Source organism: Nelumbo lutea, chromosome 3 (genome assembly GCF_056320005.1).
Source record: "Nelumbo lutea isolate HS-2025 chromosome 3, American lotus-T2T, whole genome shotgun sequence".
Classification (NCBI taxonomy): Eukaryota; Viridiplantae; Streptophyta; class Magnoliopsida; order Proteales; family Nelumbonaceae; genus Nelumbo; species Nelumbo lutea.
The window spans coordinates 117138063-117151802 of NC_142686.1; the positions used below are offsets into that span (position 1 = coordinate 117138063).

Consider the following 13740-nt stretch of genomic DNA (forward strand, 5'->3'; position numbering starts at 1 on the left):
CTTGTTATCCAAATTCTAAATTAAGGTTTATGGTGAACCGCACATAAAAGGGTGGTGGCTTTTGGGCTAAGGAAGATTGATGAAATCTCCACCTTATCTTATTTAAATTGGATTGCCCTTAAATGGATTAAGAGAAAAACACAATAAACAAAATAACTGCAACTAATTACATGAACAGTTATGTCTAATATGCAATTCAACAATAAAATAATAAAATAAAATAATTCAACAAAGAGAGCAATTAAAAAAAATGAAAAACCCTAACACATTAACAACTAACAAGTTGATTTCAGCAATTAAATAATCCTATATGATGCATGCTCTAGAACATATCAAACCCTAAATGTTGGAATGCAAATGCAAAAAAAATTAAAATATTAATTTTTTATTTTTTTTGAAATTTAAAATTTGAAATTTAAATTCAAATTCAAATTATGTGATTATTGAAATTTAAAATAAGAAGTCGCATATCAATATCTTATCTCCAAATCGTCTTAATCAAATCCCGCAACAGCCAGCACTATAACGATGTCACCACTTTCGAAGAAGAAAAATCAACCCTCTCCCCTTAAATTTAACATCAATTCACCGTCAGCATGCATTTTTCCTGTACTATGGATTATAAAATTCTGATCTGTGCTGATTGATCATTCTCCCAAAAATCAATAGCTACCGTTCTCCATTTTTGGATCCAACATTGCTGTCGTTCATGACAATTAACACACAGAGAGGATGGAGGTTGAAGTTGAACAAGAAGGGTGGTTGAGGAGTCCAGTAATAAAGGTTGAACGTCGCAGGACGGTTCCACGTGGGCTTGGACACTGGCGGCCGATGCTTCCCACGCTTGCTCTTCCCAAAAATCAATAGCTACCGTTCTCCATTTTTGGATCCAACATTGCTGTCGTTCATGACAATTAACACACAGAGAGGATGGAGGTTGAAGTTGAACAAGAAGGGTGGTTGAGGAGTCCAGTAATAAAGGTTGAACGTCGCAGGACGGTTCCACGTGGGCTTGGACACTGGCGGCCGATGCTTCCCACGCTTGCTCTTCCCAAAAATCAATAGCATCATATTCTATTCCCCTTCCCACGGCCGTGCGTAAGTGAGGAAATGGGTTACGTTTAGGTTGTCGGAACACTTTTTGTGGTGACGGTGATCACTAATGCATGGAAGGCCTTCATGGATTTGATATGGAAGCCCTATTCCATAACCAAGCACTTCCAGAAACAAGGTATAACAGGCCCTGCCTACCACCTCCTTTCTGGTTCAGTTAATGAGATGATGAAGATTGAGGAAGAAGAGAAACAAACACCAATGGATCCGTCCTCTCACAACGTCACTCCTAAGGTGCTCCCTCACTATCACAGATGGTCTCAGCAGTATGGTCAGTTCTTCCTCACTTTTAGCTTTATTTTTTTTCTTCCAAAGTTTTAGTTAAATATCTGATCTTAGGTAAAATCAACTAAAAAAGAAATAATACTGAGCTGAACCTGTATCTAAATTGATTTTAGGAGTATTCAACACTTATGATCCAACGCGGTACATCTCACCATGAGATTAGGACCCATAATAAAAGTGAGACTCAGCATGTAGTAGGGTGTTGGAATGTATTTATTGGCCGGAGATTCAGAGAGAGAGAGAGAGAGAGAGCACCACAACAGTCTTTGATGAAGCTAGCTTTGCAAATTGCACCATGCCAAAGCTTAATGGAATGAGAGAAGGGCACAACCTGTTTTCTTGATCGGATCTGCAAGTTGTATTAAATGCTGCTACATATTTTCAGGAACATTAATTCAGTGTTCTCGAGTCATCCTTGAGAAACAGAGAATCGAGTCCTCTTCCAATGTAAAGCTACTTCCAATGTTCGTTTCTTTTCAATATGAGTCGTTACATCTCTCAAGATTAGTTAGTTCACAAGTCAGCCGATTCTGCTCCCAAGGTGAGTTAATATCAGTCTTCGTTCAATGCAAGTCGGTTCACCTTCAACCGACTCCAGCTATTATAAATATCTCCCTCCTGTACTAGTTTGGATATCTGAGAGAAACAATACAATACATCTATAGAATTCTTCTCTCGAACTACTAAGTTCATTTCTCTCTTCTCTATCTTATATTTTACTGTTTTTTGTGTTACTATTATCCGCAAACCATCAGTGGTATCAAAGCACGTTTGATCAAATCTCTTGGGCGTGAGTTCTTTTAAACAATGTGTGCAGAAGTCAATCGTTCCACCCTTTCTCTTCCAATCTTCAATAGAGAAAACTATGACTTCTGGTCTATCAAAATGAAGACTTATTTTCGGTCACAAAGTTTATGGAGAATCGTTGAGGAAGGATTCTGCATTGCTGAAGACATCTCTACTCTTTCAGCAAATCAAAAGAAGATCTATGAAGAAAATCAACAAAAGGATTGTCAAGCACATTCTACTTACAACAAGCAATGGCTGAGGAGATATTTCCTCGAATCATGGGCGTATCAACTGCAAAAGAAGCATGGATACACTGCAGGAGGAGTTCCAAGGATCTGTCAAGGTGCGCACTGTTAAATTGCAGAAGTTAAGAAAGGATTTTGAAAATCTTAAGATGAAGGATAATAAGACTGCAAAAGATTACTATTCTAGAATTAAAGGAATAGTAAATCAAATGAGAGCCTATGGGGAGACTATTTCTGACAAGAAAATAGTCGAAAAAATTATAATCTCTTGCACAGAGAGATATGATCCAATAATTTCGGTGATAGAAGAAACAAAGGATCTAGAAACACTATCACCAACAAAATTGATGGGCTCTCTCGAGACATGAAAATAGGCGTGACAGGTAGAATTAAAATTCGGTTGAATCTGCCTTTTAGTCTAAAGTTAATCTGCGATCTCATAAACCAAAAGTTGATGGAAGAAAGTCACAAGGAAAACCAAAAGAAAATAATGACAAGTTTTCTTCATGTGGTATTTGCAAGAAGAGAAATCACTTGGAGAAAGATTGTTGGTTTAAAGGAAAACCACAGTGCCAAAACTGTAAAAAATTTAGCCATGTTGAAAAAGTTTGTAGATTCAAGAAAACCCATCAAGCTAATTTTTCAGAAAAGAAAGATTTGGAAAATAATCTCTTTTATGCTTGTCATTCTGCAATAGAAGAAAAAAATAACACTTGGTATCTTGACAGTGGGTGTAGTAATCACATGACTAAAAATGAAAGCATCTTCCAAAGCTTTGATAAAATCAAGGCAAAAGTCAAAATTGGTAATGGCGACTTCATGGAAGCAACTGGCAAAGGCACCATTGTTGTTGACACCAAACAAGGCAAGAAATACATAAATGATGTACTTTTAGTCCCTAACATTGATCAAATCTACTTAGTGTGGGCCAAATGATAGAAAGATGTTACTCTCTACATTTTGAGGGAAACTCTTGCACAATCTATGATAAGCAAGACAAATCCCTTGAAATTGCAAAAACAAAAATGACAGAAAACAAGTGCTTCCCCATTCAATGGAAAAATGCAAGTTATATAGTAATGCAAACACAAGTGGACGAGTCGTGGCTATGGCATAGAAGATTCGGACACTATAATTTCCATGGATTAAGGATTCTTCAGCAGAAGAACATGATGCGTGACCTACCTGCTATCAAGGAGTTCAACAATGTCTGTGAAGGGTGTATGCTCGAAAAACAACATCGACAATCATTCCCATCCTGCAAAGCTTGGAGAGCCAAAGCGCCATTGGAGTTAATTCATACAGATGTTTGTGGTCCGATGCGTATTCCATCAAATAATCAAAACAGGTATTTCATCATCTTCATTGATGATTATAATAGAATGACATTGGTTTATTTCTTGCAAGAAAAATCGTAGGTTTTCAATATTTTTAAAAAATTCAAAGCCCATGTTGAGAAGCAAAGTGGTCACAACATCAAGACCATAAGAAGTGACAGAGGCAAAGAATACACCTCTAATGAATTCAACAAGTTCTGTGAAGATGAAGGCATAGAGCATCAACTTACAGTTGGGTACACTCTAGAACAGAATGGAGTATCCAAAAGAAAAAACAAAACCGTTATGGAGACTACAAGAGCCATGCTCATGGAAAAAAGTCCTCCCAAAATTTTTTAGGCAGAGGCAGCAAGCACTATTGTCTATCTGCTTAGCAGATGTCCTATTAAAGTTGTGCAAGATAGGACACCAATTGAAACTTGGAGTGGGCAAAAACCATTAGCAAAGCATCTCAGAGTTTTCGGATGCATATGCTACACACATGTCCCACAAGAGAAAAGAGGCAAACTGGATGAGAAGACTGAGAAATGAATTTTCTTAGGCTATAGCACTCAATCAAAAGGCTATCGAATCTATAGCTTAAGGAAAGAAAAACTCATAATCAATTGAAACATAAGCTTTGACAAAAATGTTGCATACAATTGGGAGACAAAAGAAGTTGAAAGAAAGACTATCAACTTGCCTCTATTACCAAGTCAAAGAATTGAAGAAGATCGTGATCAAATCAGTTTGCCAACACAATCAAAACCAGAACAAACTTCACAGTCTACTCCGAACTCACCACCAAGGCGAACTAAATCCTTAACAGAAATATATGAGACATGCAACTTGATGATCATAGAACCAGAAAGCTTTGAAGAAGCTTTTAAGGAAGAAAAATGGAGAAAAGCTATGAATGAAGAGATAAAAATGATTGAAAAAAAATGAGACTTGGGAACTTGTAGATCGTCCACAAGGCAAAGACACTATTGGAATTAAGTGGATCTACAAGACAAAACTTAACTCAGATGGCTCAATCCAGAAACTTAAAGCAAGGCTAGTTGCCAAAGGATACTCACAACAATACGGTATCGACTACAATGAGACATTTGCTCTAGTTGCTCGCCTTGATATAATCAGGGCATTGATAGCACTAGCTGCATAAAAGAAATGGAAAACTTTTCAACTTGATGTAAAATTTGCATTCCTCAATGGCTATCTTAAGGAGGAAATCTATGTGGAGAAACTTCAAGGGTTCATGGTGCAAGGACAAGAAAACAAAGTTCTCAGATTAAAAAGACACTATATGGCTTAAAACAAACTCTACGAACTTGGTATAGCATAATCGATAATTACTTCTTTGAACAAGGATTCAAGAGGAGCCATAATGAGCCAACACTCTACATCAAGATTCAATGTGCAAATGGCACTCTCATTGTTTCTTTATATGTTAATGATCTCATTTATACTACAAATAATGAGAAGATGGTCAAGAAGTTTAAAGAAGACATGATGAAGACTTCTGAGATGAATGGTTTAGGCCTAATGCACTACTTTCTTGGAATTGAAATAACTCAAAAAGAAGAGGGACATTCATCTCACAAAAGAAGTATACAGAAACTCTTTTGAATAAATTTAAAATGGAGGGGTGCAAAACAGTCTCCACTCCATTAGACAACACTAAAGCATTCAAAAAGGAAGATGGCTCACCAAAGGCAAATGAATCATAATTTTGAAATATGATTGGAAGTCTTCTCTATTTAACTGCTACAAGACCAGACATCATGTATGCAGTTAGTCTACTATCAAGATTCATGCAAAACCCAAGTCAAGTTCATCATGGAGCAGCTAAAAGAATACTAAAGCATTTGCAAGGTACAAAGAGCTATGAAATTTGGTACAGAGTCACACATGACTCTAAGCTCATTGGCTACACCGACAGTGACTGGGCAGATTCGTTCGATGACATGAAAAGCACATCTGGTTATGCTTTCACACTTGGATCAGGAATATTTTTTTGGGCTTCAAAGAAACAAGAAACTGTTGCCCAATCATCAGCTGAAGCAGAATACATTGCAGCAGCAATAACAATGAGTCAGGCTATATGGCTCAAAAGGATATTTGATGATATGGGAGAACCACAAGTTGGTGCTACTGAAATCTACTGCAATAGCAAATCTGCAATTGCAATGGCAAAGAATCCCATATTTCACAGTAGAACCAAACATATTGGCATCAAGTATCACTTTATCATAGAAGCAGAAGAAAATAAAGAAATAGAGCTCAAACATTGCAAAACTGAAAAACAGTTAACAGACATACTCACAAAGGCACTACCAAAAAGCAAGTTCGATTTGTTACGAGACATGATTGGAGTTGCTGAAATGTACACCAAGGAGGAGTATTAAATGCTGCTACACATTTTCAGGAACATTAATTTAGTGTTCTCGAGTCATCCTTGAGAAACAGAGAATCAAGTCCTCTTCCAATGTAAAGCTACTTCCAATGTTCGTTTCTTTTCAATATGAGTCGTCACATCTCCCAAGATTAGTTAGTTCCCAAGTCAGCCAATTCTGCTCCCAAGGTGAGTTAATATCAGTCTTTGTTCAATGCAAGTCGGTTCACCTTCAACCGACTCCAGCTATTATAAATATCTCCCTCCTGTACTGGTTCGGATATCAGAGAAAAACAATATAATACATCTACAGAATTCTTCTCTCGATCTACTAAATTCATTTCTCTCTTCTCTATCTTATATTTTACTGTTTTTTTTGTTACTATCATTCGCAAACCATCAAGTTGCATAATGCTGGAGCACGCTTTCTGATCTACTAAACCTGTCATGGAGCCAAATAGTTGAACGCGTAAAAACCGTTCTACTTATGGATCTTCACCCATTTGCTTTGGGCAGTGGCTAGTAGTAATAGATTACTCTAATAAGAGAGTGGAGCTATTATCTTATTATGTATGTCCGACGAGGTACACTTAGTTATATTATAGGGTGTTTTTCTTCTTGATTCGTATCTTGTTGGGTCCGGCACAGGACGGCTGTCAATCCTGCATTCACCATTGACAAATTAAAGGTTTTCTAAATCTTTCTCATTTTTTGCTACCAATTTAGGGATGTCAGTGGGTCGAGTTAAGGGGTAAGCCCGCACTAACCCGACCCTATCAAGTTAAATTCTGATCAGCCTTGATCAGGTTTTAGATTGATTCGGGTTGAGTGAACCTCCTCTACTAATTCTGACTCATTGACATTATAGCATTGAAATATTTGCTTTGGTTGAGTGTAGGTGTATGGAGCAGGGTGGGGGTAGGGGTGAAACTTGGACGGGCCTAACCAGAGCCCAACCTCCCAATCCAAATTTTTGCACGGGTTCGGCCTATATATTTTGGCTGCATGCTGGGCTTGCTGAACTTGGGTTGGACTTGGGTTGAGGCCTCTCGACCCTAGCCTAATCCAATCCAACCCGATCCTAGCCCACACAAACAAATATATATATATATATATATATGCATTATATTTATGTAAAGCAATCTCTTTTTTTCAATTATATATATAATTTTTTGAAATTTATACATATTTCCAATTAACTATACTCTTAAATTGGGCCATAAAATCTAATAAAATGGGAAAACGAAATGTAATTTTTGACAAATTATTGTAATTTATTTAGGTTCATATTATTTGATAAATTGAAGTAACTATCATTCTAAGTTCTACTAATTTTTCGAATTTAATGGTTATTTTTACAAAGTTATACTAATTTCATCTATTTTATCATATTTTATGGAAATTAATGGTTATTTTCCCTAAGTTCTACTAATTTCTGGTAATTTCTATTATATAATAATTTATGATAATTCTTGGTACATATAATATTTTATGGAAATTAGTGGTTGCTTTTTTTTTTGCTAAGTTCTATAATTTCTGGTAATTTCTATTATATACTAATTTCTTGGTAAATATATACTAATGTATTATATTTATTATATGGTAGTTTATTGGCAAATTATAGTAATTTATCGATTTTATGGAATTTAGTGGCTATTTTTGGATATTTCTACTAATTTGTGATAATTTTTGGCAAATTATTTTATTGTATTTAAGATTATATTATTTGATAATTTTAAGTAACTATCATCCTAAAGTCTACTAATTTGTGATAATTTCTTTTGATTTATTTTTATTAATTTTTATAATTAGTAGTAATTTATGTCTAATAATGATAATTTCTTTTAATTTATATTTGATAATTTTTATAATTATTTGGCAATTGTTATTATTACATTATTTGACAATTTTATCTATAACAATTATCAAATTTCAAAAAAAAAAACAAATAGTAATATTTTTAACTTATAATATGTAACAATTTTCAATGAAAGTTGACCATATAAAAATGTATTCATAAATTTGTTCAAACCCGACCAACCCACACAATGTGACTATGAATCCAGGATCAACCCAACCCGAGCATAAGCACAACGCGAGTTGTGTTGGGTTATGCTTAGGTTGCACCTTTAGGATTAAGTTTGGGTTGATTTCAATCCAACCCAATTCACCTGTGTTGCACTGAGGTTATCTGGCCAGGTATATTATAAAGGGAATGACAAAGAGAATGGCGGCGTGTGCTCTATCAACCCTTGATCGTTGGGTTGATCAAGTTGCTGAGACAAATGATCAATGCAAGGAAATCGAGGTGCATAAAGAATTCATGGAATTAACCGCGGATATAATTGCTCATACTTCTTTTGGGACCAGCTACAAGGAAGGGAAGGAAGTCTTTGAGGTAGAGAGGAAGCTTCACCGAATGGTCATAGATTCCGTGGCAGATGTCTACATACCTGGAAGTGAGTAACTACTAATATCCCTCTATCTTTTTAGTCTTTTCTTCGTTACCGGAACAATGTTTTAAAGGGGGGATTGCTTTCTGCAATGGTAAATTCTAGGGCTGACAAGCTTGAGAATGCGAGTTCATGTTTCAAAGTAGTGAACAACGTACCCTAGCTTGTGATGGAATTATAGCATATATCTATTTTTCTGATAAAATTTTCTTTTATTTTCTATTCTTTTCTATTTCCTTTTCACTCATATCCATTTTTTTAATCTTTGTAAGTTGCAACATACCAATTTCAGTACTTTGCCATTTTTATATATGAACAGAATTAACAGACTAGGCAATCTAATGCCTGATGCAGATATATCCCAACAAAATGGAATCGACCTTGAGAAGAGGCTAAGAAACAAATTGAAGTCAATAATTGAGAGCAAGCTAAGAACGGAAAATCTTGGGGACTCTAATCATGACAATGGGGAAGATCTACTTGGACTGATAATGGGAATTTCAGAAGACTCTAAGAAGCAACAGGGCTCAAGCTTGACCGTTAATGAGCTTAACGGTTGACAACATGGACACTGTTGACAACAGATCGTCCAAGTCAGCAGGACAACCCAACAAGTCAACGCAAGACACCCGACGTCAAGTGGGCGGCCGAGCTGGGTGAGCTTAGGCTGTCGCCAACACAAACTCGCCTAAACCGTTCCCGCTTCACAACTCCGCAGGCATCGTTACCGCGACCAAAAGAACAACTCGTCGAACTGTGCGCCACAAGACCCGCGGACAACCTGTAAATTCCGTGCGAATTTAGCAACTGACACGCCAACATGCCTTAAACTATGGAAACAGCTCCGCAAGAGACTCAAAGATGCCTAATGGCACCTGAACCTCAAAGAACTATAAAAGAGCCCCAAATCCACTCAAAAGAGGTATGCGCACTAAAGCTCTTAAACTCTCTCTCATATTCTCACAAAATCCCCTTTCGGACTTAAGCATTAGAGTGGGAGGTTTTGTGTCATTAACATGACTAGCACTAAAGCTAGATTCGCAGTATTAATATGGTTTGTGTCATTTGAAGCAGATAATAAAGAAGACTTGGAATCAGTTGGCTACAACTTTTCTGGAACGGTTTGATTCAGGCATAGATTTGACTTCAACAAGGAGGACGTTGAAAGATTTAAGGAAAACATCTGAAGAAACTTTTGCAGATTACACATGTCAATGGAGATCTATTGCTGCTCAATTGGAGACTCTATCCCTTTAGAAGAATTCATCGAGTTGTTTATGAGGGCCTTATAACCACTTTTCTCAACATTCATGAAGTATCGGGATTTCAAGGTTTTTAAGGGTATAGTTACTACGAGAAGAGAATTGAGCATGACATTTGATCAAGAAGCTACAATCCAATTGTAAACCATCCACCATCTCAGGAAGTTAATGAAACACAAACTGTTTATCAGCGGGTTGGACCTTTAGGCCATAATCCCACTTCTCCTACCAAATCGGGTAGAAGGGTTAGGAGAAAGCTTACACCACTGCTAGTGCCACTTTCTTAGTTACTTCCTCAGTTGATACAAAAAGGACATTTGGTTCCACTTCAGCCAAAACTGGTTCCAAATTTGCTTCCTCGAGGGTATAGGTCAAATACATTCTGTGATTATCAATAAATGTTAGGACATCTTATTGATCAGTACGTTCCTCTCCAGCTTGCAATGCAAAATCTTATCGATAGTGGAATCTTTAGCCTTAGCAGCATACCATGAGTTTTGATCATCTAATTTTGTGTTCCTTTGTTCTCTTGTTTTTTTTCAAAGTTGTAAATAGCCCAAATTACACTCGGTCTGATCCCTCACGAGGGGTACATAGGCAGCCTGGGCAATGGCGCTTGGGTTCGACCAGGGTAATAAAAAAAAAATAAGGTATCTCAGTCAAGTGAAATAATCATCTCTTCATTAATTTTACTTGTTAATTCTATACTTCATTGCACCTAATGAACAACCCTAGGTTGCCTCCCTAATGCGTTTCGTCCCACCTTGGCCACACATTGCATCATTTTCTCGCATTTCATTCATGCCACCAATGGCACGCACTTGCACGTTCATTTTTTGGTTTTCCCATGATTTTATCACATGCATACTAATGAGGAGTAATTTGGTCCTCCTATTCATTTAACGACACATAGATCTCGTATAACACCTCAGCGCCTAATCAGCAGACCATCTCAGCAAGTTAGCTAGGAGCACCTCACTCGGGCCGACCTCCACCTCAGGATGGCTTAGTTGGCAGACCTACATGACTTTAACAACCTATCCTAGGGGCTGGCTGAGCTAAGAGATCCTAAGGTGACCTGCGAGGAAGGGCTCGCTAACCGCCCCTAGTAGTTCACTATCGAAGGTGCCGATATCGCAATCGTTAGAATGACCCACCGTGTCATTCGCCTCGACTTCACTTAGATGAATCATAACCCCCATGAGGATCTCTCAACTGACACCTTAACGCGCCAGGAGAATAGGAAAATGGCTCCACAAAGAGTTCAAGACTATTACACTGAACCCCCTGAGTCCAAGAACCTATATAAAGCACCTGGATTCACCCAGAAATGTATGCGCACTAAACTTCTAGAGTCTCACATTCTTTCAAAGAACACCTACTGACTTAAGCATCGGAGTGCCTTCCCTAGGTAAAAGACACTTGGGTGCTCTCATCTTCCATTCCTTGCAGCACACATTAGCTCAGACACTCAAACATTAGCTCGGCCAACCAAGTCAACATCCAGTCATTGTCTGAATCACAGTACCCGAGGGAGCATTCAAATTGCACATCATCAATTGGCACCGTCTATGGGAACTGTAACAAAAGGCTAAGTTCTCTTATTTCCTTTCAAAGTTCATTAATGGCATCCTCAAGCAATCTGCCTGCCAACAACAACAACAACGTCAATGGCCAAATCCCTATCATTACCATTGGCCAGATCAACATTCCCTTGCACCCATCTAGAACACCAAAAAATGTGAATGTGCCCCCCCTATGGTCGAGCCCACAATATCCCTCACAGTGGTTGATGCGTGCCAGTTCTACGATGGTGTGGTGTGTGCAAGGGATGAGCGAAAATCTCAAATCTTGGGAGAACAAGTTCGCCTCTACGGCAGGGGGCAACCACAACAATAGCAAAAGCAGTAGCAACAACTACAACAACATCAAATACCTCTCCAACAAGTGCCTCTCCAGCAGGTACCTCAACACGGTCAATAGGTGCCTCCGCAGAACACTGGCCTGAACCAAGCCAGCTAGGATGAGCCAATTCCGCCATGGGTTTGCAGTCAAATTCTAGTCTCCAAAAGAGTAACAGGACATAACAACAACCAGCACCGTGTTGATGACACGACACATAATAACCAACTCCCAGTAGAATGCAGAGGTACAGCTCCTGTCAGGACAGATGTCTCCAGCTCATCTAGAGACACCAAGAAGAGACACAAGAGGCGAGCACATTGTGCTGGAAAGAAAAGCCAGCTCGCACCTACAGGGAGTGTGGTCCAAAGGAAGGAAAACAGTAAAGCTACATGCAAGAGACACTCCAAGTTAGCGACCTGTTTGTTGAATGTGATACAAAAATCAGATGCAACACTAAGGGACTACATCAAAAGGTTTAACATGGAGTGCCTTTAGATCCCGGACCTAGACCCCTTTGTACATCTTATCGCAGCTAAGAATGGTGTATGACACCCCATTTTGTAGTGGGAAATTGAATTGAATCCACTGACAACAATGGAGAACTTTCTCACCATAGCAAACAAGTTTATCAAAGCCGAAGAAGCCTTGGGATCAAGGTCCGAGCTGTTTGGAAAGAAAAAGCGAGCAAAAGAATAAGCAAGTAGTAGTAAAACTAAGAGAAGAAGCAAGTCCCCCAAGAGGAGTAGATCGCCGAAGGGTAGGCATAACAGCTCGCCGTGCAAGAAAAATAAGTCACTGGCTAGAGGTTCAAGCAAGCGGTCAAGAACCCCACCTGTGTACAAAAGGACCTTTACTCCCCTAAATGCAAAAGGGGGGAGATTCTAATGCAAATTAAGTCAAATGATTATGTAAAGTGGCCACCCAGGATGAGGGGGGACCCAACTACTAGGAATCCAAACAAGTATTGCCACTTCCACAAAGATATTGGCCATGATACAAAGAACTATTGGAACCTCAGGAATGAGATAGAGGACCTCATCAAGAGGGGGTACCTGAGATAGTTTGTTAAAGACGAGTGGCAATTTGAAGAAGGAACAAGCAAAGAAGCACCCCAAGTTATTAGGGAGCAGGAACCAGCTCCCTTGAATCAACAGAAGCCAGAAATACCAGTTCGAGGGACCATAAACATGACCATCAGTGGGTCAATCATTGCTGAGTGCACCACTTCGGCAAGCAAAAATTCGATCAAGGAGTTAGAGCAGGAAAATAGCAACCCATCAAAGTGACCTAGAAGAGAAGAGGTAATTTATTTTACCAAGGATGACATGCAAGGGATCCAATACCCGCATGATAACGCCTTGGTAGTCAGATTGCTCATAAACGACTTCAGGGTGAAGAGAATCCTTGTTGACTCTGGCATCTCGGCTGACATTCTGTTCCTACAAGCCTTTGAGCGCATGGAGCTCGGCAAGACAGATTTACAGCCTGCCGACATCCCTTTAATAGGCTTTAGTGGAGAACTAGTTCGTCCTGTCAATAAAGTAAGAGTCCCAGTCGAGGCGAGTTCGCCTCCTCATACCATGGGGATTTACCATGATTTCTTGGTAGTTGCCACCCCGTCTCCTTATAATGCAATATTAGGCCGACCTATCCTACATACCCTCTATCATCTCAACGTACCACTTAGTAGTGAAGTTCCCTACAAACACTGGTATTGGCGTATTGCGGGGTGACTAGTTAGAATCACATAAATGCTGCGTAGCCACCTTAAAGGCGAAAAGCAAAATTATCGTCGACATAGATTTGGAGGCACATCTCGAAAATATTGAAGAGCGAGTTTGACCTACAAAAGAGACCATTTTGGTCCTAGTCTCCAAGGAAGAGCCAGGAAAAGCACTACAAATTGAAGCTCGCTTGACAGAGACTGTACACTCTAAATTGGTAAGTTTTTTGTTAAATAAATTAGATGTGTTTGCC

At 38.7% G+C, this 13740-nt stretch overlaps 1 protein-coding gene and 1 long non-coding RNA gene across 3 annotated transcripts; both read left to right on the forward strand.

Moving 5' to 3' along the window:
* The first annotated feature begins 652 nt into the window (after positions 1-652).
* On the forward strand, positions 653-9932 carry LOC148867942 (cytochrome P450 709B3-like). 2 transcript variants are annotated; one of them, XM_088976804.1, is made up of 4 exons: positions 1007-1384; positions 8343-8602; positions 8951-9518; positions 9671-9932. In XM_088976804.1, exons 1-3 carry the CDS (start codon positions 1368-1370, stop codon positions 9154-9156), a joined length of 483 nt encoding a protein of 160 aa, XP_088832930.1. In that variant the 5' UTR covers positions 1007-1367; the 3' UTR covers positions 9157-9518; positions 9671-9932. The 2 variants fall into 2 exon arrangements, 1 of the variants encoding a protein (XP_088832930.1); XR_016109669.1 differs by lacking the exons at positions 8343-8602; positions 8951-9518; positions 9671-9932 and adding an exon at positions 1512-2078 and having other exon boundaries at positions 653-1384.
* On the forward strand, positions 1801-2201 carry LOC148867943 (uncharacterized). The gene is made up of 2 exons (XR_016109670.1): positions 1801-1939; positions 2154-2201. It is a non-coding gene; the product is annotated as an uncharacterized LOC148867943 (long non-coding RNA).
* Positions 9933-13740: the final 3808 nt, after the last annotated feature.